Genomic DNA, 25,555 nt, shown 5'->3' with positions numbered 1-25,555 from the left:
CAACTGGAATTGTGCTGGACTAAAACTGCTGGAACAGCTGCTGTCGTGGGCGAGTAGGCCTGCAGGGCTGAATGGCCTCCTCCTGTTCCTGTGCCGCGTGAATGGTTGGCAGAGGGACAGTCACCGTGACACTAAATTGGACGTCGATTCCCAGCGGCAACTTCTACTCATTATCACTGCCACGAGATCCCGCTGGAGTGTGTGGGGAGGGGGCGGCATGGGGAGGGGGCGGCGTGGGGAGGGGGCGGCGTGGGGAGGGGGCGGCGTGGGGAGGGGGCGGCGTGGGGAGGGGGCGGCGTGGGGAGGGGGCGGCGTGGGGAGGGGGCGGCGTGGGGAGGGGGCGGCGTGGGGAGGGGGCGGTGTGGGGAGGGGGCGGCGTGGGGAGGGGGCGGCGTGGGGAGGGGGCGGCGTGGGGAGGGGGCGGTGTGGGGAGGGGGAGGTGTGGGGAGGGGGCGGCGTGGGGAGGGGGCGGCGTGGGGAGGGGGCGGCGTGGGGAGGGGGTGGATGAAAAGGGAGGGGGAGGGGGAAAAGGGTTAAGGAGGGGAGAGGAAGAGGAGGAACGGGGAAGTGGAGGCAGAGGGGAAAGGGATGGGGAGGCCGGGGCGGGGGCCTCCCGGAGCCCAGGGGAAAGCAGGGTGAGGATACGTGACGGCGGTGTGCACCTTGGACAGCTCGTTGACGTGATTCAGTACGTAGAGCAGTCCGAAGCCGAAGACCCCGATGATGTGGGTGGTGAGCGACAGGAGGAAGAGGAAGAAGTAACGGTAGTTCCTTCGGCCAATGCAGTTGTTCACCCACGGACAATGGTGGTCAAATTCCTGGGAGGGAAGGAGGGGGAACGAGAAGCGTTAGAATCACAAACACCCGCAAACTGGTGCCGAGATGAACCCGAACCCTAACCTGGCACGGTGACACAGTGGTCAGCGCTGCTCCCTCACAGCGCCAGGGACCCGGGTTCGATTCCCGGGGGCACGGTGACACAGTGGGTTAGCGCTGCTGTCTCACAGCGCCAGGGACCCGGGTTCGATTCCCGGGGGCACGGTGGCCCAGTGGGTTAGCGCTGCTCCCTCACAGCGCCAGGGACCCGGGTTCGATTCCCGGGGGCACGGTGGCACAGTGGTCAGCGCTGCTGTCTCACAGCGCCAGGGACCCGGGTTCGATTCCCGGGGACACGGTGGCCCAGTGGGTTAGCGCTGCTCCCTCACAGCGCCAGGGACCCGGGTTCGATTCCCGGGGGCACGGTGGCACAGTGGTTAGCGCTGCTGCCTCACAGCGCCAGAGACCCGGGTTCGATTCCCGGGGGCACGGTGACACAGTGGGTTCGCACTGCTGCCTCACAGCGCCAGGGACCCGGGTTCGATTCCCGGGGGCACGGTGACACAGTGGGTTAGCGCTGCTGCCTCACAGCGCCAGGGACCCGGGTTCGATTCCCGGGGGCACGGTGGCACAGTGGTCAGCGCTGCTGCCTCACAGCGCCAGGGACCCGGGTTCGATTCCCGGCTCGGGTCACTGTCTGTGCGGAGTCTGCACATTCTCCCCGTGTCTGCCTGGGTTTCCACCGGGTGCTCCGGTTTCCTCCCACAGTCTGAAAGACGTGCTGGTTAGGGTGGATTGGCCATGCTAAATTCTCCCTCAGTGTCACCCGAACAGGCGACTGGGGGATTTTCACAGTAACTTCATTGCGGTGTCAATGTAAGCCGACTTGTGACAAAAAAAATAAACTTTAAAAAACTTTAAAAATTTCCGCAACAAATCAAATACTTTTTCCTGTGTGACACAGCAAGCCGAGAGGTTTGAAGGTAAACCGGTCTGATTTCCCTACTCTCCAGCCAGAATGAATACTGATCTCTGCGCGGTAGGCCAGTGGAATGGGCGAGCTCGAGGCCTGTGTGGTCACTGTTTGAAAGGACGGTGAACAGCTGTGTGTGTCCAGCAGCACATTCGAACCTCGATCGGGGCTGATCGGGGTGTTGGGGGCAGAAGGGACACGTTTGGTCTCAGTGTCCACAGGGTTTGGTGTGGGTAAACAGACTGAATGGAGCTGTGCCGCTGTGGCTGTTCGCTCACACGCTGAGCCTGGACTACACCTCCCGCAGGTGTGGCCCGGGCAGACATTGGGACCAGGAAGGGATCGCGTTGGCAGAGCTCGGGCTCCTGGCAGGGAGAGGGGACGGACGGGGTGACTCCTACCTCCACACAGTTGTCACAGACGCTGCAGTGAGAGCAGCGGGGCGGGCGGTAGAATCGACAAGTCGAGCACCACTTCATCCGAACCTGGATGCCTTTGATCTCCACGTTCTTGTAGAGAGGAGCACGAAAATCATCATCCTTATCTTCATCTTCATCAGCTGTGAGCCAGAGAGAGAGAGAGAGGGGCAGAGAGAGAGAGGGGGCAGAGAGAGAAAGAGAGAGAGAGGGAGGGGGCAGAGAGAGAGAGGGGGCAGAGAGAGAGAGAGAGAGGGCAGAGAGAGAGAGAGAGAGAGGGCAGAGAGAGAGAGAGAGGGGCAGAGAGAGAGAGAGAGAGGGCAGAGAGAGAGAGAGAGAGGGCAGAGAGATAGAGAGAGAGGGCAGAGAGATAGAGAGAGAGGGCAGAGAGACAGGGGGCAGAGAGAGACAGAGAGAGGGGGCAGAGAGAGAGAGAGAGAGAGGGGGCAGAGAGAGAGAGAGGGGGCAGAGAGAGAGAGGGGGCAGAGAGAGAGAGAGGGGGGGCAGAGAGAGAGAGAGAGAGAGAGAGGGGAGGCAGAGAGAGAGAGAGAGAGAGAGGGCAGAGAGAGAGAGAGGGGGCAGAGAGAGAGGGGGCAGAGAGAGAGGGGGCAGAGAGAGAGAGAGGGCAGAGAGAGAGAGGGCAGAGAGAGAGGGAGGGGGCAGAGAGAGAGGGAGGGGGGGCAGAGAGAGAGAGAGAGGGCAGAGAGAGAGGGAGGGGGCAGAGAGAGAGGGAGGGGGCAGAGAGAGAGGGAGGGGGCAGAGAGAGAGAGAGAGGGGTGGCAGAGAGAGAGGGGGGGCAGAGAGAGACAGAGAGAGGGGACAGAGAGAGAGAGAGGGGGCAGAGAGAGAGAGAGGGGGCAGAGAGAGAGAGGGGCAGAGAGAGAGAGAGAGAGAGGGGAGGCAGAGAGAGAGAGAGAGAGAGGGCAGAGAGAGAGGGGGGCAGAGAGAGAGAGGGGGGCAGAGAGAGAGAGAGGGGGCAGAGAGAGAGAGAGAGGGCAGAGAGAGAGAGAGAGGGAAGAGAGAGAGGGAGGGGGCAGAGAGAGAGGGAGGGGGGCAGGCCAGAAGAGAGAGGGGGCAGAGAGAGGGAGGGGGCAGAGAGAGGGAGGGGGCAGAGAGAGGGAGGGGGCAGAGAGAGGGAGGGGGCAGAGAGAGAGAGAGAGGGGCAGAGAGAGAGAGGGGGCAGAGAGAGAGAGAGGGGGCAGAGAGAGAGAGGGGGCAGAGAGAGAGAGGGGGCAGAGAGAGGGAGGGGGCAGAGAGAGGGAGGGGGCAGAGAGAGGGAGGGGGCAGAGAGAGAGAGAGGGGGCAGAGAGAGAGAGGGGGCAGAGAGAGAGAGGGGGCAGAGAGAGGGAGGGGGCAGAGAGAGGGAGGGGGCAGAGAGAGGGAGGGGGCAGAGAGAGGGAGGGGGCAGAGAGAGGGAGGGGGGGCAGAGAGAGGGAGGGGGCAGAGAGAGGGAGGGGGGCAGAGAGAGAGAGGGGGGCAGAGAGAGAGGGGGGGCAGAGAGAGAGGGAGAGGGCAGAGAGAGAGAGGGAGGGGGCAGAGAGAGGGAGAGGGCGGAGGGAGAGAAGGGGAAGGAGGAGAGAGAGAGAGAGAGAGAGGCAGAGAGCGGGGGTGGGTAGAGAGAGAGGGAGAGAAAGAAAGAGAGGGGAAGTAAGAGAGAGAAGGGGGTAGAGAGAGAGGAGGGGGGAGAGAGAGGGAGGGGCAGAGAGAGACAGAGAGAGGGGGCAGAGAGAGAGAGAGAGAGGGGGCAGAGAGAGAGAGGGGGGCAGAGAGAGAGAGGGGGCAGAGAGAGAGAGAGAGAGGGGGCAGAGAGAGAGAGAGAGAGGGGGCAGAGAGAGAGAGAGAGGGGAGGCAGAGAGAGAGAGAGAGGGCAGAGAGAGAGAGAGGGGGCAGAGAGATAGAGAGAGAGAGGGGTGGCAGAGAGAGAGGGGGGGCAGAGAGAGAGAGAGGGGGACAGAGAGAGAGAGAGGGGGCAGAGAGAGAGAGAGAGAGGGGGCAGAGAGAGAGAGGGCAGAGAGAGAGGGAGGGGGCAGAGAGAGAGAGGGAGGGGCAGAGAGAGGGAGGGGGCAGAGAGAGGGAGGGGGCAGAGAGAGAGGGAGGGGGCGAGAGAGGGAGGGGGGCAGAGAGAGAGGGAGGGGCAGAGAGAGAGGGAGGGGGCAGAGAGAGAGGGAGGGGGCAGAGAGAGAGGGAGGGGGCAGAGAGAGAGGGAGGGGCAGAGAGAGAGGGAGGGGGCAGAGAGAGAGGGAGGGGGCAGAGAGAGAGGGAGGGGGCAGAGAGAGAGGGAGGGGGCAGAGAGAGAGGGAGGGGGCAGAGAGAGAGGGAGGGGGCAGAGAGAGAGGGAGGGGGCAGAGAGAGAGGGAGGGGGCAGAGAGAGAGGGAGGGGGCAGAGAGAGAGGGAGGCGGCAGAGAGAGAGGGAGGGGGCAGAGAGAGAGGGAGGGGGCAGAGAGAGAGGGAGGGGGCAGAGAGAGAGGGAGGGGGCAGAGAGAGAGGGAGGGGGCAGAGAGAGAGGGAGGGGGCAGAGAGAGAGGGAGGGGGCAGAGAGAGAGGGAGGGGGCAGAGAGAGAGGGAGGGGGCAGAGAGAGGGAGGGGGCAGAGAGAGGGTGGGGGCAGAGAGAGGGTGGGGGCAGAGAGAGGGAGGGGGCAGAGAGAGGGAGGGGGCAGAGAGAGGGAGGGGGCAGAGAGAGGGAGGGGGCAGAGAGAGGGAGGGGGCAGAGAGAGGGAGGGGGCAGAGAGAGGGAGGGGGCAGAGAGAGGGAGGGGGCAGAGAGAGGGAGGGGGCAGAGAGAGGGAGGGGGCAGAGAGAGGGAGGGGGCAGAGAGAGGGAGGGGGCAGAGAGAGGGAGGGGGCAGAGAGAGGGAGGGGGCAGAGAGAGGGAGGGGGCAGAGAGAGGGAGGGGGCAGAGAGAGGGAGGGGGCAGAGAGAGGGAGGGGGCAGAGAGAGGGAGGGGGCAGAGAGAGGGTGGGGGCAGAGAGAGGGTGGGGGCAGAGAGAGGGTGGGGGCAGAGAGAGGGTGGGGGCAGAGAGAGGGTGGGGGCAGAGAGAGGGTGGGGGCAGAGAGAGGGTGGGGGCAGAGAGAGGGTGGGGGCAGAGAGAGGGTGGGGGCAGAGAGAGGGTGGGGGCAGAGAGAGGGTGGGGGCAGAGAGAGGGTGGGGGCAGAGAGAGGGTGGGGGCAGAGAGAGGGTGGGGGCAGAGAGAGGGAGGGGCAGAGAGTGGGAGGGGGCAGAGAGAGGGTGGGGGCAGAGAGAGGGTGGGGGCAGAGAGAGGGTGGGGGCAGAGAGAGGGAGGGGGCAGAGAGAGGGAGGGGGCAGAGAGAGGGAGGGGGCAGAGAGAGGGAGGGGGCAGAGAGAGGGAGGGGGCAGAGAGAGGGAGGGGGCAGAGAGAGGGAGGGGGCAGAGAGAGGGAGGGGGCAGAGAGAGGGAGGGGGCAGAGAGAGGGAGGGGGCAGAGAGAGGGAGGGGGCAGAGAGAGGGAGGGGGCAGAGAGAGGGAGGGGGCAGAGAGAGGGAGGGGGCAGAGAGAGGGAGGGGGCAGAGAGAGGGAGGGGGCAGAGAGAGAGAGAGGGGGCAGAGAGAGAGAGGGGGCAGAGAGAGAGAGGGGGCAGAGAGAGAGAGGGGGCAGAGAGAGGGAGGGGGCAGAGAGAGGGAGGGGGCAGAGAGAGGGAGGGGGCAGAGAGAGGGAGGGGGCAGAGAGAGGGAGGGGGCAGAGAGAGGGAGGGGGCAGAGAGAGGGAGGGGGGGCAGAGAGAGGGGGCAGAGAGAGGGAGGGGGCAGAGAGAGGGAGGGGGGGGCAGAGAGAGAGAGGGGGGGCAGAGAGAGAGAGGGGGGGGCAGAGAGAGAGGGAGAGGGCAGAGAGAGAGAGGGAGGGGGCAGAGAGAGGGAGAGGGCGGAGGGAGAGAAGGGGAAGGAGGAGAGAGAGAGAGAGAGAGAGAGGCAGAGAGCGGGGGTGGGTAGAGAGAGAGGGAGAGAAAGAAAGAGAGGGGAAGTAAGAGAGAGAAGGGGGTAGAGAGAGAGGAGGGGGGAGAGAGAGGGAGGGGGTAAAAGAGAGAGGGGGGGAAGAGAGGGAGGGGGTAAAAGAGAGGGGGGGAGAGAGAGGGAGGGGTTAAAGAGAGGGGGGGGAGAGAGAGAGACAGAGATGGGGAGGGGGAGGAGAGAGGGACAGAGAGAGGGGGGAGGAAGAAGAGGAGGGGGAGAAGTGAGTGAGTAAGAGAGCGAGATGGGGAGATGGATGGAGAGTGAGTGATGTAAATTTGGGCAAAACTCATTGATGTGGGAAACAGCTATCGGACAGTCACAGGTGGCAGTGAATTTGCTGCGTTACCTTTCCTCCAGCTCCCCCTCTCCACACTTCACTCTGATTCACACCCAGCACCGAACAAGCTCAGAATCACCTTCATGGGAACGCATCACACCTTCCAGAACATACCGGCATTTAGTTACCACACGTGCCTCCCCTAATGCTTCTCAGTCCCATCAACCGAGTGACTGAAACCAGGACAGGTTACACAGGAACAGGAGGAGGCCCCATTCAGCCCCTTCTCCAGCCTGTTACACAGGAACAGGAGGAGGCCCCATTCAGCCCCTTCTCCAGCCTGTTACACAGGAACAGGAGGAGGCCCCATTCAGCCCCTTCTCCAGCCTGTTACACAGGAACAGGAGGAGGCCCCATTCAGCCCCTTCTCCAGCCTGTTACACAGGAACAGGAGGAGGCCCCATTCAGCCCCTTCTCCAGCCTGTTACACAGGAACAGGAGGAGGCCATTCAGCCCCTTCTCCAGCCTGTTACACAGGAACAGGAGGAGGCCCCATTCAGCCCCTTCTCCAGCCTGTTACACAGGAACAGGAGGAGGCCATTCAGCCCCTTCTCCAGCCTGTAACACAGGAACAGGCGGAGGCCCCATTCAGCCCCTTCTCCAGCCTGTTACACCGGAACAGGAGGCCCCATTCAGCCCCTTCTCCAGCCTGTTACACAGGGACAGGAGGAGGCCCCATTCAGCCCCTTCTCTAGCCTGTTACACAGGAACAGGCCATTCAGCCCCTTCTCCAGCCTGTTACACAGGAACAGGAGGAGGCCATTCAGCCCCTTCTCCAGCCTGTTACACAGGAACAGGAGGAGGCCATTCAGCCCCTTTTCCAGCCTGTTACACAGGAACAGGAGGAGGCCCCATTCAGCCCCTTCTCCAGCCTGTTACACAGGAACAGGAGGAAGCCCCATTCAGCCCCTTCTCCAGCCTGTTACACAGGAACAGGAGGAGGCCATTCAGCCCCTTCTCCAGCCTGTTACACCGGAACAGGACGTCATTCGGCCCCCTCGAGCCAGATCCTCTATTTAATTCGATCTTGTTTTTTTCACCTACAGGGCTGCTGGCTCGGCCAGCGTGTATTGCCCATTGCTAATTGCCCTCAATCAGGTGGCAGTGAGAAACCGTCCTGTAGATCACCATGAACATCACTTGGAGGGTGATAAGGGTGCAGGATGTGTTCTGGGTGGGGTCTTCGTTGTTCGTCATGGAGAGTGACTTGCCAGAAGCAGTACAGAGCTAGCTGGCCGAATCCGGGAGGCCACAGCAGCTGGACTGGGCATGCAGCAGACAGCGATATGCTGGGCTCCTCCATCATTGAGGAAGGGGATATTTGTGGAGTCTCCTCCAGTGAGAAGCTTAACCTCATGCCCTGCGGTCAATGTTGAGGATTCCCCAGTCTACTCCCTCCCTCCCGTACAGCACTGCGCTGCCACCTCTGCTGGGTCTGTCCTGCCAGTGGGACAGGACATTCTCGGGAATGGTGGTTTCTGGAACATCATTTGTAAGGTATGCTTCTGTCAGTCTGACTATGTCAGGTTGCTGCGTGGCTAGTCCAATAACAATCCTGGAACTCCCTCCCTAACAGCACGGTGGGTGTACCTACACCACACGGGGACTGACTGATGTCCAATAACAATCCTGGAACTCCCTCACTAACAGCACTGCGGGTGTACCTACACCACAAGGACTGACTGAAGTCCAATAACAATCCTGAAACTCCCTCCATAACAGCACTGCGGGTGTACCTACACCACACGGGGACTGACTGATGTCCAATAACAATCCTGGAACTCCCTCCCTAACAGCACTGTGGGTGTACCTACACCACACGGGACTGACTGATGTCCAATAACAATCCTGGAACTCCCTCCCTAACAGCACTGTGGGTGGACCTACACCACACGGGGACTGACTAATGTCGCTGGGGTCAAAATCCTGGAACTCCCTCACTAACAGCACTGTGGGTGGACCTACACCACACGGGGACTGACTAATGTCCAATAACAATCCTGGAACTCCCTCCCTAACAGCACTGTGGGTGTACCTACACCACACGGGACTGACTGATGTCCAATAACAATCCTGGAACTCCCTCCCTAACAGCACGGTGGGTGTACCTACACCACACGGGGACTGACTGATGTCCAATAACAATCCTGGAACTCCCTCCCTAACAGCACGGTGGGTGTACCTACACCACACGGGGACTGACTGATGTCCAATAACAATCCTGGAACTCCCTCCCTAACAGCACGGTGGGTGTACCTACACCTCAGGGACGGCAGCGGGTTAAAGATGGCGGCTCACCCACCACCTTCTCGAGGGGCGATCAAGGCAGGCCCCAGCCAGTGACGCCCATGTCCTGCAAGCTGTTTTTTAATTTAAAAGGAGACTTACCTCGTGGGAAGATGCCAGGGTCCATGAATGTGGCCATGCTGAAGTTTGCCAGCACGAAGAGGAAGATGATCACATTGTAAATGGGAATGGCAGCTGAGAAGGCCTGGCTGAGCCATGGGCACCTGGGGGAAGCGAGACAGACAGACAGAGGTTAGGGTCACATCACAATAATCCTCGTCCCCGGCCTGTCGGTGCAGTCGGCACAGTCACTGAACTGAAGAGGGACCTCCCATTGTTACAGAGGGTCCCAAAGTGCCTCAGAAAGCAGAAGCAGCTTTCGTTTGGGAAGCAGTCAGGGTTGTTGTCAGGAAAGGTGGCGGCCAGTGTGTGCCCTGCAAGCTCACACAATGTGATAATCATCAAATAATTCACACTGCTAAACGTGGCCTTGGCTGAGACAGGAATATGGAGCCCAACAGAACAGGCAGGTCATTATCACCCAATCCACACTCTGCAAATAATCACATTCAGTGGCAAATCAAACCACAATCCAACATATCACTCCCTCAGCACTGACCCTCTGACAGTGCGGCACTCCCTCAGCACTGACCCTCTGACAGTGCGGCACTCCCTCAGCACTGACCCTCTGACAGTGCGGCACTCCCTCAGCACTGACCCTCTGACAGTGCGGCACTCCCTCAGCACTGAGCCTCTGACAGTGCGGCACTCCCTCAGTACTGACCCTCTGACAGTGCAGCACTCCCCCAGCACTGACCCTCTGACAGTGCAGCACTCCCTCAGCACTGACCCTCTGACAGTGCGGCACTCCCTCAGCACTGACCCTCTGACAGTGCAGCACTCCCTCAGCACTGACCCTCTGACAGTGCAGCACTCCCTCAGTATTGACCCTCTGACACTGCGGCACTCCCTCAATACTGACCCTCTGACACTGCGGCACTCCCTCAATACTGACCCTCTGACACTGCGGCACTCCCTCAATACTGACCCTCTGACACTGCAGCACTCCCTCAGCACTGACCCTCTGACAGTGCGGCACTCCCTCAATACTGACCCTCTGACAGTGCAGCGCTCCCTCAGCACTGACCCTCTGACAGTGCGGCACTCCCTCAGTACTGACCCTCTGACAGTGCGGCACTCCCTCAGCACTGACCCTCTGACAGTGCGGCACTCCCTCAGTACTGACCCTCTGACAGTGCGGCACTCCCTCAGCACTGACCCTCTGACAGTGCGGCACTGCCTCAATATTGATCGGATAGTTCTACCAAAGAGCTGGCTTGAGTATGAATGGCCAAACTGTCTCCTTCAGTGCTGAATCTGTGATTGTCTGATAATGCTGTCAATTATGGCTTCTGCCGTTTTACTGAAGGAGTCTAGCCTGGGATTGGCCACCTACTGTACAGGATAACGGCAGAGTTGGCTTCGGCAGTGAAAGGGTCTCAGTGTAGATGCAGGAGATCGGGTTGGCACAGCTGAACTTGAGGTTAAACGAGAAGCCTGATCTGAACCTTGGCTCACAGACCAGAGGCTGAGTAATGATGTCCAGGTTACTGTAGAGCCCTGAGCAGCTTCCTGTGTAAGCACATTCCGCTGCTTTGCTTTCAGACGGTGCTGACCTTTATTCTGCCACTTTGCTTTCAGACAGTGCTAACCTTTATTCTGCTATTTTGCTTTCAGACGGTGCTGACCTTTATTCTGCTACTTTGCTTTCAGACAATGCTGACCTTTATTCTGCTATTCCGCTTTCAGACAGTGCTGACCTTTATTCTGCTATTCCGCTTTCAGACGGCGCTGACCTTTCTTCTGCTATTTTGCTTTCAGACGGTGCTGACCTTTATTCTGCTGCTTTGCTTTCAGACGGTGCTGACCTTTATTCTGCTATTTTGCTTTCAGACGGCGCTGACCTTTATTCTGCTATTTTGCTTTCAGACGGCGCTGACCTTTATTCTGCTACTTTGCTTTCAGACGGTGCTGACCTTTATTCTGCTACTTTGCTTTCAGACGGCTCTGACCTTTATTCTGCTATTTTGCTTTCAGACGGCGCTGACCTTTATTCTGCTATTTTGCTTTCACACGGGGCTGACCTTTATTCCGCTTTCAGACAGTGCTGACCTTTATTCTGCTGCTTTGCTTTCAGACAATGCTGACCTTTATTCTGCTATTCCGCTTTCAGACAGTGCTGACCTTTATTCTGCTGCTTTGCTTTCAGACAATGCTGACCTTTATTCTGCTATTCCGCTTTCAGACAATGCTGACCTTTATTCTGCTATTCCGCTTTCAGACAGTGCTGACCTTTATTCTGCTATTCCGCTTTCAGACAGTGCTGACCTTTATTCTGCTATTCCGCTTTCAGACGGCGCTGACCTTTATTCTGCTATTCCGCTTTCAGACAGTGCTGACCTTTATTCTGCTATTCCGCTTTCAGACAGTGCTGACCTTTATTCTGCTATTCCGCTTTCAGACAATGCTGACCTTTATTCTGCTATTCCGCTTTCAGATGGTGCTGACCTTTATTCTGCTATTCCGCTTTCAGACAGTGCTGACCTTTATTCTGCTGCTTTGCTTTCAGACGGCGCTGACCTTTATTCTGCTATTTTGCTTTCAGACGGTGCTGACCTTTATTCTGCTGCTTTGCTTTCAGACGGCGCTGACCTTTATTCTGCTATTTTTCTTTCAGACGGTGCTGACCTTTATTCTGCTACTTTGCTTTCAGACGGCGCTGACCTTTATTCTGCTATTTTGCTTTCAGACGCTGCTGACATTTATTCTGCTATTTTGCTTTCAGATGCTGCTGACATTTATTCTGCTATTTTTCTTTCAGACGGTGCTGACCTTTATTCTGCTACTTTGCTTTCAGACAGTGCTGACCTTTATTCTGCTATTTTGCTTTCACACGGGGCTGACCTTTATTCCGCTTTCAGACAGTGCTGACCTTTATTCTGCTGCTTTGCTTTCAGACAGTGCTGACCTTTATTCTGCTATTTAGCTTTCAGACAGTGCTGACCTTTATTCTGCTACTTAGCTTTCAGACAGTGCTGACCTTTATTCTGCTACTTTGCTTTCAGACGGTGCTGACCTTTATTCTGCTACTTTGCTTTCAGACGGTGCTGACCTTTATTCTGCTATTACACTTTCAGACGGCGCTGACCTTTATTCTGCTACTTTGCTTTCAGACGGCGCTGACCTTTATTCTGCTACTTAGCTTTCAGACACTGCTGACCTTTATTCTGCTACTTTGCTTTCAGACGGTGCTGACCTTTATTCTGCTACTTAGCTTTCAGACAGTGCTGACCTTTATTCTGCTACTTTGCTTTCAGACGGTGCTGACCTTTATTCTGCTACTTTGCTTTCAGACGGTGCTGACCTTTATTCTGCTATTACACTTTCAGACGGCGCTGACCTTTATTCTGCTACTTTGCTTTCAGACGGTGCTGACCTTTATTCTGCTATTTTGCTTTCAGACGGTGCTGACCTTTATTCTGCTACTTTGCTTTCAGACGGTGCTGACCTTTATTCTGCTACTTTGCTTTCAGACGGTGCTGACCTTTATTCTGCTACTTTGCTTTCAGACGGTGCTGACCTTTATTCTGCTATTTTGCTTTCAGACGGCGCTGACCTTTATTCTGCTATTTTGCTTTCAGACGGTGCTAACCTTTATTCTGCTATTTTGCTTTCAGACGGCGCTGACCTTTATTCTGCTATTTTGCTTTCAGACGCCGCTGACCTTTATTCTGCTATTTTGCTTTCAGACAGCGCTGACCTTTATTCTGCTGCTTTGCTTTCAGATGGTGCTGACCTTTATTCTGCTATTACACTTTCAGACGGTGCTGACCTTTATTCTGCTATTACACTTTCAGACGGTGCTAACCTTTATTCTGCTATTTTGCTTTCAGACGGCGCTGACCTTTATTCTGCTATTTTGCTTTCAGACGGTGCTAACCTTTATTCTGCTATTTTGCTTTCAGACGCTGCTGACCTTTATTCTGCTATTCCGCTTTCAGATGATGCTAACCTTTATTCTGCTATTTAGCTTTCAGACAGTGCTGACCTTTATTCTGCTATTCCGCTTTCAGACGATGCTAACCTTTGTTCTGCTATTCCGCTTTCAGACGATGCTAACCTTTGTTCTGCTATTTTGCTTTCAGACGGTGCTGACCTTTATTCTGCTATTCCGCTTTCAGACGGTGCTGACCTTTATTCTGCTACTTTGCTTTCAGACGGTGCTGACCTTTATTCTGCTGCTTTGCTTTCAGACGATGCTAACCTTTATTCTGCTATTTAGCTTTCAGACAGTGCTGACCTTTATTCTGCTACTTTGCTTTCAGACGGTGCTGACCTTTATTCTGCTGCTTTGCTTTCAGACGATGCTAACCTTTATTCTGCTATTTAGCTTTCAGACAGTGCTGACCTTTATTCTGCTACTTTGCTTTCAGACAGTGCTGACCTTTATTCTGCTACTTTGCTTTCAGACAGTGCTGACCTTTATTCTGCTATTCCGCTTTCAGACGGTGCTGACCTTTATTCTGCTATTCCGCTTTCAGACGGTGCTGACCTTTATTCTGCTGCTTTGCTTTCAGACGATGCTAACCTTTATTCTGCTATTTAGCTTTCAGACAGTGCTGACCTTTATTCTGCTACTTTGCTTTCAGACGGTGCTGACCTTTATTCTGCTATTCCGCTTTCAGACAGTGCTGACCTTTATTCTGCTATTCCGCTTTCAGACGGTGCTGACCTTTATTCTGCTATTTTGCTTTCTGACGGTGCTGACCTTTATTCTGCTATTACACTTTCAGACAGTGCTGACCTTTATTCTGCTACTTTGCTTTCAGATGGTGCTGACCTTTATTCTGCTACTTTGCTTTCAGACAGTGCTGACCTTTATTCTGCTACTTTGCTTTCAGACAGTGCTGACCTTTATTCTGCTACTTTGCTTTCAGACGGCGCTGACCTTTATTCTGCTACTTTGCTTTCAGACGGTGCTGACCTTTATTCTGCTACTTTGCTTTCAGACAGTGCTGACCTTTATTCTGCTATTACACTTTCAGACGGCGCTGACCTTTATTCTGCTACTTTGCTTTCAGACGGCGCTGACCTTTATTCTATTTTGCTTTCAGACGGTGCTGACCTTTATTCTGCTACTTTGCTTTCAGACGGTGCTGACCTTTATTCTGCTACTTTGCTTTCAGACGGCGCTGACCTTTATTCTGCTACTTTGCTTTCAGACGGTGCTGACCTTTATTCTGCTACTTTGCTTTCAGACAGTGCTGACCTTTATTCTGCTATTACACTTTCAGACGGCGCTGACCTTTATTCTGCTACTTTGCTTTCAGACGGCGCTGACCTTTATTCTATTTTGCTTTCAGACGGTGCTGACCTTTATTCTGCTACTTTGCTTTCAGACGGTGCTGACCTTTATTCTGCTACTTTGCTTTCAGACAGTGCTGACCTTTATTCTGCTATTACACTTTCAGACGGCGCTGACCTTTATTCTGCTACTTTGCTTTCAGCCGGCGCTGACCTTTATTCTGCTATTTTGCTTTCAGACGGCGCTGACCTTTATTCTGCTATTTTGCTTTCAGACGGCGCTGACCTTTATTCTGCTATTTTGCTTTCAGACGGTGCTGACCTTTATTCTGCTATTTTGCTTTCAGACGGTGCTAACCTTTATTCTGCTATTTTGCTTTCAGACGGCGCTGACCTTTATTCTGCTATTTTGCTTTCAGACGGTGCTGACCTTTATTCTGCTACTTTGCTTTCAGACAGTGCTGACCTTTATTCTGCTATTACACTTTCAGACGGCGCTGACCTTTATTCTGCTATTTTGCTTTCAGACGGTGCTGACCTTTATTCTGCTACTTTGCTTTCAGCCGGCGCTGACCTTTATTCTGCTATTTTGCTTTCAGACGGCGCTGACCTTTATTCTGCTATTTTGCTTTCAGACGGTGCTGACCTTTATTCTGCTATTTTGCTTTCAGACGGTGCTGACCTTTATTCTGCTATTTTGCTTTCAGACGGCGCTGACCTTTATTCTGCTATTTTGCTTTCAGACGGCGCTGACCTTTATTCTATTTTGCTTTCAGACAGTGCTGACCTTTATTCTGCTATTTTGCTTTCAGACGGTGCTGACCTTTATTCTGCTATTTTGCTTTCAGACGGCGCTGACCTTTATTCTGCTATTTTGCTTTCAGACGGTGCTGACCTTTATTCTGCTATTTTGCTTTCAGACAGTGCTGCCCTTTATTCTGCTGCTTTGCTTTCAGACAGTGCTGACCTTTATTCTGCTGCTTTGCTTTCAGACAGTGCTGACCTTTATTCTGCTATTTTGCTTTCAGACGGTGCTGACCTTTATTCTGCTATTTTGCTTTCAGACGGTGCTGACCTTTATTCTGCTATTTTGCTTTCAGACAGTGCTGACCTTTATTCTGCTGCTTTGCTTTCAGACAGTGCTGACCTTTATTCTGCTGTTCACGTCTACTCTGAGTCAATGCATTGTATCTTGGTCAATATGGTCAATACTACTCCCTTTTCCTTGTGTTCCATGCCATCTTTGTCATTTAATCTCCGCTGCCCTCTAACCTCCCCAACCTCTTTGGCTCCAACTCCCCTTTTGCAATAGCACAAACCCATCAAATCCTTCTCTCTTCAGTTCTGAAGAGTCGAATCAGACTCGAAACGTTAACTGTGTTTCTCTATCCACGGATGCTGCCAGGGTTTTCCCAGACCTTCTGGATTTTATTTCACATCGCCAGCACCTGCAGCATTTTTGCTTTTATTTTTCTAAAATGGTTCCAAGGATGAAGTGACCGCTGTTACATGGATAGACTGTGTTCTCCTCAGAACAGAAAAGTAGTTAGATATAGCACATGGGGCGAAGGGGATCAAAGGACCCAGCAACGGTGAAGGAACAGCTGATATATTTCCAAGTCAGGATGGTGTGTGACTTGGAGGGGAACTCGCAGGTACTGGGATTCCAATATAGCGGCTGTCCTTGTCCTTTAGCTAGGAGCTGTCATAGGTTTGAAAGGTGCTATCGAAGGAGCCTTAGCATGTTCCTGCAGTGCATCTTGTAGATGGAACACACGGCATTTATACGTCAATGGTGAGGGAGTGAATGTTTACGAATCGAGCGGGGCTGCTTTGTCCTGGATGGTGTTGAGCTTCTCGAGTGTTGCTGGGAGCCGCACCCATCCAGGCGAGTGGAGAATATTCCATCCCACTCCTGACTGTGTCCTTGTAGATGGTGGACAGGCTTTGGGGGGAGTCAGGAGGTGAGTTACTCTCCGCAGGATTCCCAGCCTCTGACCTGCTCTGGGAGCCACTGTGTTTATACGGCTGGGTCCAGTTCAGTTTCTGGTCAGTGGTAACCCCCAGGATGTTGAGAGTGGGAGAGGGGATTCAGCGATGGGAATGCCATTGAATGTCCAGGGGGGGGGAGATGGTTAGATTCTCTCTTGTTGGAGATGGTCAGTGCCCGGCACCCGTGTGGCACGAATGTTACTGCCACTTGTCCGCCCGAGCCTGGACATTGTCCAGATCTTACTGCGTTTGAACATGGACTGCCTCAGTATCTGAGGAGTGGCGAATGGTGCTGAACATTGTGCAATCATCGGTGAACATCCCCACTTCTGACCTTACGATGGGAGGTGATTGTTGAAGCAGCTGAAGATGGTTGGGCCTCGGACACGACCCCGAGGGACTCCCTGGAGCTGAGATGCTTGACCTCCAACCACCACAACCATCTTCCTTTGTGCCGGGTAAGATTTCAACCAGGATTTACTTGGATTTCCAAAAGGCATTCAATAAAATGGCACACAGGACTCATGGATTTGGGGTGGGGAGAAGAAGAGAGAGAGAAAGATATGTGAGCATGGATAGAGAACTAGTTAGGGGACAGGAAGCAGAGAGGAGGGTTAAATAGGGTGGGCAGTGAGATGTGGCCACAGCTATTTTCAATCTATATTTATCCTTGATTTCGATGAAGAGACAGAAGTTTCCTGACGATACAAAACTAAGCAGTAACAAAGTACCATCTGGAGTATAATGTTATTCACTTTGTTCTTCAAAATGGAAAAGCAGTTGTGAAACTTGTAAACATCGATGCTCAGAGGGACTTACTAGTTGTACAAATAAGCGTGCAGGTACAACAAGCACTCAGCAAGTGGCACGTTGGCCTTTGTTGCAAGGGGACTGGAATAAAAGAGTAAAGTCGTCTTGCTCCAATTGTACAGGGCCTCGGTATAACTACACTCCAGAATATTGTGCGCAATTCTGGTCTGCATATCAAAGGTAGGATATACTTACACTGGAGGTGGTGCAGTGAAGGCTCACTGGATTGGGTGTTTGGGATGAAGGGGCTGGAGTTTCGGAAACTGAGGGGTGATCTTGCTGAAATGTGCAACATTATGAAGGGATTTAACAGGGTAGAGACAGAGAGGTTAGCTCCCCTTGGCTGGAGAGTGTCGTGCATCTTTAGGCTAGTCTTCAGAATAAGGGGTCGGCCATTTCAGACTCAAGATGAAAAGAGATTTCTTCACTCAAAAGGGTTGTGAATCTTTGGAGCGACCATAAATACCGTGGCTACAAGAGCTGGTCAGAGGCTGGGAATCCTGCAGTGAGTGACACCTCCTGACTGCCCAAAGCCTGTCCACCATCTACAAGACATTCGTCAGGGATGTGATGGAATACTCGGCACTCCTCCACCTTAAATGGGAGAGCCCTTATTTTGAAACTATGCTGCCCGTTCTAGTCTCTCCTCAAGGTGAAACATCCTCTCAGCATCCGCCCTGTCGAGTCCCCTCAGGATCTTACATCTTTCAGTCAGGTCACCTCACATTCTTCCAAACTCCCATGGATACAGCCTCAGCCTGTCCGACCTTTCCTCATTAGATAAACTCCCTTATCCCAGGTATCAATGCAATGAACCTTCTCTGAACTGCTTCTAATCTATTTCTATATCCTTTCTTAAATAAGGAGACCAAAGCTGTACACCTAACTCGAGAGTGGTCTCGCCAACACCTGATACACCGTATCATCCCGACTGTACTGCATTCCCCTTACAATAAACAACACCATTCCATCTACAAGGCACAAGTCCGGAGTGTGATGGAATACTCTCCACTTGCCTGGATGAATGCGGCTCCCAAAAACATTCCACTTGCCTGGATGAATGCGGCTCCCAAAAACATTCAAAGCTCGACACTATCCAGGACAAAGCAGTCCCACCTGACTGCTCCCGTATCTACAAACATGTGGAGATGTCGGCATTGGACTGGGCTGGGCACTGTAAAAGTCTCACAACAACAGGTTAAAGTCCAACAGGTTTATTTGTAATCACAAGCTTTTGGAGCGCTGCTCCATCAGGCGAGTGGCGAAGGAGCAGCACTCCGAAAGCTCGTGATTCCAAATAAACCTGTAGGACTTTAACCTGGTGTTGTGAGACTTCTCACTGCGTCTACATTCACTCCCTCCACCACCGACGCACAGCGACAGCCGTGTGTACCGTCTACAAGATGCACCGCAGCGACTCACCAAGGCTCCTTAGGCAGCACCTTCCAAACCCACCACCTCTACCATCTAGAAGGACAAGGGCAGCAGATACCTGGGAACACCCCCACCTGGAGGCTCCCCTCCGAGTCACTCACCATCCCGACTGGGAAATATATCGGCTGTTCCTTCACTGTCGCTGGGTCAAAATCCTGGAACTCCCTCCCTAACAGCACTGTGGGTGTACCTACACTACACGGGGACTGACTGATGTCCAATAACAATCCTGGAACTCCCTCCCTAACAGCACTGTGGGTGTACCTACACCACACGGGGACTGACTGATGTCCAATAACAATCCTGGAACTCCCTCCCTAACAGCACTGTGGGTGGACCTACACCACACGGGAACTGACTAATGTCCAATAACAATCCTGGAACTCCCTCCCTAACAGCACTGTGGGTGTACCTACACCACACGGGGACTGACTGATGTCCAATAACAATCCTGGAACTCCCTCCCTAACAGCACTGTGGGTGGACCTACACCACACGGGGACTGACTGATGTCCAATAACAATCCTGGAACTCCCTCCCTAACAGCACTGTGGGTGTACCTACACCACACGGGGCCTGACTGATGTCCAATAACAATCCTGGAACTCCCTCCCTAACAGCACTGTGGGTGGACCTACACCACACGGGACTGACTGATGTCCAATAACAATCCTGGAACTCCCTCCCTAACAGCACTGTGGGTGTACCTACACCACAGGGACTGCAATGGGTTCGAGAAAGCAGCTCACCACAACCTTCTCAAGGGGCAATTAGAGGTCAGCCGTTCCTTCACTGTCGCTGGGTCAAAATCTTGGAACTCCCTCCCTAACAGCACTGTGGATGTGCCTACACCCACACGGATCACAGTGATTCAAGGTCACCACTATCTCGAGGAAAGTTAGTGATGGACAATCAGTGCGAGCCTGGCCAGCGAATGAAGAGAAAGTGCCCGTCGCGGTGCTGGGCCAGGGAACACCAGTGCTTTACTCTGCAGGCTATCAATCGAAGATAATCATTAATAAATCAAAGAGGGAATTGAGGAGACACTTCCTCACCCAGAGAGTGGAACTCGATCCTGGGAGGAACGGTACAAACTGTGTGGCTGCATTTAAGGGGAAACTGGGTAAACGTGTGAGGGGGAAATGGAACAGAAACAGGGAGGGAGATTTACAGTGGACCTGCAGCTAATCTGCAAGGTGTGTAAAGGGACAAGCAGAATTTAACAAACAGCGAGCCAGGGCCTGGCAATCCAGTACCTCAAACACACACGACTCTGCGTCTATTTACATACACTCCTGCCCTGCTGTGTTTGTGTTCTGTGGATGCAAGAGATTTGGAAAGCACTGTCTCGGTGCTGTTGCCTCACTTACAGACACATCTCCAATCATAGAATCCCGACAGTGCAGGAGGCCATTCGGCCCATCGAGCCTGCACTGGCCACAATCCCACCCAGCCCTTATCCCCATAACCCCACGCATTTACCCTGCTCATCCCCCTGACACTAAGGAGCAATTTAGCACGGCCAATCCACCGAACCCGCACATCTTTGGACTGTGGGGAGGAAACCGGAGCACCCGGAGGAAACCCACGCAGACACAGGGAGGACGTGCAGACTCCGCACAGACAGTGACCCGAGCCGGGAATCGAACCTGGGTCCCTGTGCTGTGGGAAAGCAGTGCTAACCCACTGTGCCACCCTCAATCAGAGCACTGGCAGCTGTTGGCAGCAGCAATGCCAGATATCGGCTGGTGAACGGTGACCGTGCTCCCTCAGTGCTGCCAACTGGGGAGTGGCAGCCTGGATCGCACGGCTCAATTCCCCGGAATGGGGGGGGGGGAGAGTCAGGAGGATTCTGCCTCAGCGAGTGTGGCTAGCCCACCAAGCCCCCCCCATCAATGGCTGTACGGCAGTGCGAAAGGAAGGCTGATACTGCAGGAGCAGAATAAAATGCTCCATCATGGATTTGTGACTCACCGGTGACACACACACAAAACAAGCTATTTCCCAACACAAGCCTGCGGACATATCTGTGGATGGGCCCCCATTACAGCCTGTGTCGCAATGCTGGCCTCACACCAACTTCAACATTCAATCAGCCCGGGAGGGCTGAGCGGAAGAAATGTGTCGCAACTGGGACTGAAGCAATGCCCTTCACCACCTCAGGGCATTCCCCCCCCCCCCCGCACAAAGCTGTGCTTTATAAAGAGCGTTCGCTGCCCTGGCGTCAGAAACTTGGCACAGCAAGCTGCCACACGCAATTATCATCAGGCAATCCGGGTCGGTTCAGGAAGAGATCTCCTTAAAATACTTTTGTGTCTGCGATAGCGCAGACAGTCTGGCCGCGATTCTCCCGGGAGTATCACGCAGCAGTCAATTCACGGGATCCCCGCAAGCATTCGCACTGCGCTTGCTTCTCCCGGCGCCAGGAATCGGCGGGGAGATGTGGAAATTATTTAAATAATAATTTCCCTACAATTTAAGTCAGATTAGTGGGCCCGGGACTGAATTCTCTGGGCCCCTGCTTGCCTCGCCCACTCCGCCAGAGTGTTTCACTCCAGCGGGGTTTACTGTAGCTCCCCACTTTCCGGGAACTAGCGTCCTGACCTGCTGGAGTGAAGGACTGGGAGGCAATTGGGCCCCCTAGGCATGGACACCCTGGCACTGCCCAAGGGGCAAAGCGCCCAGGGGGCACCTTGGCACAGCCCACCTGGCACAGAGCAGGGCCTGATGAGGGCGATTGGTGAGGGTGGATGGTCCCGTTTCGCTCTCCATTGGTATAGATGGGGAAAGAAGGGAGGCCAGCGATCGGGGCAGACTGGGGCTGTGGGAAGGGTGGGCATGTGGGATGGAACAGGTGTCGCCGGGGGCTGTCTGCCCTACGCAGCCTCCTGGGCGGGAATAGGCCCCATCCTGAAATCGAACGATATTCGCTGGTGGCCTCTGCAGTGCACAGAGTGCGGAAGATTCGAGTGTGAACTCACACTGAGAAAACCAACAAGAAATACTCCAGTTTTCCCGCAAATTCAAGGCTGAAGTTTTTTTGGGAGAATCTGTCCTCTGTTTTGGAAAGTCACTTTGATGTCCATGTGGTAAGTCACATGCTGGAGCTGTCAATGTACATTAAACTGCAGCTAATGCTGTCTGCTGGACACACAGACACACCAGGGAATCTCTGCTGGGTGCAGACACACAGACAGGCAGCAGTTATGGGGCAGATGAGAGAGTTGGCAGGTTTCTGAATGCGACGCTCTATGTGGAATTGGACAGTTAGATTCTGCCCATCGCCATCCCAAACCCGCCAGAGCCACGGGGGAGTATAGAACCCCTCCCATCCCTGTAACCTCCTCCAGCCCCGACACCCCTCCCTATCCCTGTAACCTCCACCAGCCCGACACCCCTCCCTATCTCTGTAACCTCCTCCAGCCCCTACACCTCTCCCTATCTCTCTAACCTCCTCCAGACCCTATACCCCTCCCTATCTCTGTCACCTCCTCCAGCCCCTACACCCCTCCCTATCTCTGTCACCTCCTCCAGACCCTACACCCCTCCCTATCTCTGTAACCTCCTCCAGACCCTACACCCCTCCCTATCTCTGTAACCTCCTCCAGACCCTACTCCCCTCCCTATCTCTGTAGTTCTCCCCATGTCCTGATCAAAATAATTATCCTATAATCAATAGACAAACGTATGGATATGGAGTAGTCGCCGCTTGGCCCTCTCAAGCCTGCTTAGCCTTTCAATAAGATCGTGGTTGAACTGATTGTAACCCTTGACCACACATTCCTACTGAACCCCGATAACCTTTCACCCCCTTGTTAATTGAGAATCTATCTCGCTCTGCCTTCAAAATATTCGCAGGCTCTGCTCCCACTGCCTTTTGAGGAAGTGTTCCAAAGGCTCATGACTCTCAGAAAAAATTATCTCATCTTAAGTTTTAAATGAGTGGTATCCGGTCTAGTAAGAAGTCTCACAACACCAAATAAACCTGTTGGCCTTTAACCCTGGTGTTGCGAGACTTCTTACTGTGCGCCCCCCCCACCCCAGTCCAACGTCAGCATCTCCATATCATGCTTCCCTGGTCTGGCCTACATGTGGCTCCAGGGCCACAGCAATGTGGTTGACTCTCAACTGCCTTCAGGCAACTAGGGATGGGCAATAAATGCTGGGCCCAGCCAGCGACACCCGTGTCCCACGAATGGATTTTTAAAAATGTTCCCTCGTTCTAGATTCTCCCACAAGAGGAAACATCCTCTTCACATCCACCCAGTCGAGACCACCTCAGGATCTTCTGTTTCAGTCAAGTCGCCTGTCACTCTTCTAAACTCTGGCGGATACAAGCCCAATCTCTCCACCTTTCCTCAGAAGACACCCCCCGCCCATTGCTGTGGCAGTCTGGGAAACCTCTGAACTCCTTCCAATATCTTTCCTTAAATAAGTACTGAACACAATACTCCAGGTGTGGTCTCACCAATATCCTGTACAACTGAAACATAACCTCCCTACTTTAATATTCAATTCCCCTCGCAGTAACATTCGCTTAACTTTCTGAATCACCTGCTGTAGCTGGATCTTAGCCTTGTGAGAGTCGTGCACTGGGACACCCAGATCCCTCTGTACCTCAGAGCTCTGCAATCTCTCACCGTTTAGAGAAGCTTCCTTTTTATCCTTGCTGCCAAAATGGACAATTTCACATTTGTTCCGTTTTTTTTTTTGAACCACCCGCTTAAGCTATCTAGACATCTTCCTGAAGGCAAAGTACCGCGGATGCCGGAGTCTGACGCAAACACAACAAATGCTGGAGAAACTCAGCAGGTCTGACAGCATCTGTGGAGAGAGAATAGAGCCAACGTTTTTGAGTCTCGATGATACTTTGCCAGAGCTGAAGGGAAGGGGAAAAATAATTGGACAAGGTTTATACCATGAGGCAGGGGGCTGTAATTGGGCAAAAAGGGAATGTAAATGCCGATAAAGGCTGAGAAAGGTGCTAATAGCGTCCATGAAGTGATCGGAATGTGTCGGTGGCAGAACAGAGGCACAGACTGGTAGGGGACTACCCGAGGAATGTGGCATCTTCTCATTCTCCACACCCTAGCTGTGACTGTAACACTACATTCTGCACCCTCTCCCTTCCTTCTCTATGATCGGTATGCTTTGTCTGTATAGCACGCAAGGAACAATACTTTTCACGGTATACTGATACATGTGACAATAATAAATCACATCAAAATCAGCTGGCCTGGTCGGGGATGGGCTGTTTGGAGACAAGCTGGAGAGCGAGGTTTCAGAAGTGGGAAAAATAAAAATTAAAGAATAGAAAGTGATAAAAATGGATGAAAAGAAGAATGAAGCCCAACATTAACTGGAGGAACAGCATCTCATCGTCTGACTGGGCACCTTACAGCCTTCTGGACTCAACATTTAAGTTCAGCAACTTCAGAGCATAAACTCTCCCCTCCACCTTCCATTTATTTTATTTCTTCTGAACCTTTGTTCTGCCACCGACACATTCCGATCACTTCATGGACGCTATTAGCACCTTTCTCAGCCTTTATCACCAACATTTACATTTCCTTTGTCCAATTACAGCCCCCTCCCTCTCAGTATAAAGCTTGTCTGGTTTTCCTTCTCTTCACCTCTGACGAAGGCTCACCCAGACTCGAAACGTTGGCTCTATTCTCTCTCTGCAGATGCTGCCTGACCTGCTGAGAAGTTCCAGTGTTTTCTGTTTGGGTATACACCTTCCCAGCCTCCTTACCTCCTCTTCCCAATTTACTTTCCTGCCTTATCTTTGTGCTGTCAGCAAATTTAGCAACCAAACCATCAGTCCCTGCATCCAAATCACTGTAAAAAGTGCTGAGGCCCCAGCACTGATCCCTCGGTACATCTTCCCAACCAGAAAATGATTCTTCCTTCCACGTTAGCTAGCCAATCATTTATCCATTACCCCCTGCACCATGAGCTTTTCTGCAATGATGTATGATGTGGCATTTTATCAAATGCTTTCTGGGGATCTAAGTACAGTCCATCCACCACTTCCCCACGGCACCTGTTACTCATTCAGAGAATTTCCAATAAGTCGGTGAAAGTTCAGTTCCCTTTCACAAAACCATGTTGACTCTGCCTGATTGCCGAGAGTTTTTCCAACTGCCCTGCCGTAACATCTTCAATAACGGCTATGACTATGCGGCCAAATTCCCCTCCAACTCCATCTTCAAGTTTGCTGACGTCGCCACCGTAGTGGGTCGGATCTCAAACAATGATGAGACAGAGTACAGGAATGAGATAGAGAATCTGGTGAACTGGAGCGGCAACAATAATCTCTCCCTCAATGTCAACAAAACGAAGGAGATTGTCTTCAACTTCAGGAAGCGTAAAGGAGAACATGCCCCTGTCTACATCAACGGGGATGAAGTAGAAAGGGTCGAGAGCTTCAAGTTTTTAGGTGTCCAGATCACCAACAACCTGTCCTGGTCCCCCCACGCCGACACTATAGTTAAGAAAGCCCCACCAACGCCTCTACTTTCTCAGAAGACTGAGGAAATTCGTCACGTCTACAACGACTTGCATCAACTTTTACAGATGCTCCATAGAAAGCATTCTTTCTGGTTGTATCACAGCTTGGTCTGGGCTCCTGCTCTGCCCAAGACCGCAAGAAACTACAAAAGGTCGTGAATGAAGCCCAGTCCATCACTCAAACCAGCCTCCCATCCATTGACTCTGTCTACACTTCCCGCTGCCTCGGGAAAAGCAGCCAGCATAATCAAGGGCCCCACGCACCCCGGACATTCTCTCTTCCATCTTCTTCCGTCGGGAAAAAGATACAAAAGTCTGAGGTCACGCACCGACCGACTCGAGAACAGCTTCTTCCCTGCTATCATCAGACTTTTGAATGGACCGACCTCGCACTAAGTTGATCTTTCTCTACACCCTAGCTATGACTGTAACACTGCATTCTGCACTCTCTCCTTTCCTTCTCTATGAATGGTATGCTTTGTCTGTATAGCACACAAGAAACAATGCTTTTCACTGTATACTAATACATGTGACACAATGATAAATTAAATCAAATCAAAATAAATCAAATCTAACATTTTCCCTTTGACAGATGTTAAGCTAACTGGCCTGTAGTTTCCCACTCTCTGTCTCCCTTTTTGAATAAAGGA

General features: G+C 53.2%; 1 protein-coding gene across 1 annotated transcript in view; it reads right to left on the bottom strand.

The window, feature by feature from the left end:
• Positions 1-645: 645 nt before the first annotated feature.
• LOC144488133 (palmitoyltransferase ZDHHC5-like) overlaps positions 646-25,555 on the bottom strand; it is a gene marked incomplete at its 3' end in the record, with an annotated part of 73,755 nt that continues 48,845 nt past the window's right edge. Inside the window, exons 4-6 of the mRNA XM_078206158.1 lie at positions 8,895-9,016; positions 2,191-2,348; positions 646-818 (exon numbers count right to left, since the gene is read on the bottom strand). Of these exons, the coding sequence (XP_078062284.1) occupies positions 646-818; positions 2,191-2,348; positions 8,895-9,016 (453 nt within the window). The remainder of the gene's footprint in view (positions 819-2,190; positions 2,349-8,894; positions 9,017-25,555) is intronic.

The sequence above is a fragment of the Mustelus asterias genome, unplaced genomic scaffold (genome assembly GCF_964213995.1).
Source record: "Mustelus asterias unplaced genomic scaffold, sMusAst1.hap1.1 HAP1_SCAFFOLD_1320, whole genome shotgun sequence".
Lineage (NCBI taxonomy): Eukaryota > Metazoa > Chordata > Chondrichthyes > Carcharhiniformes > Triakidae > Mustelus > Mustelus asterias.
Note: the sequence above shows the minus strand (reverse complement) of the source record. Positions and strands in the feature narration are given on the sequence as shown.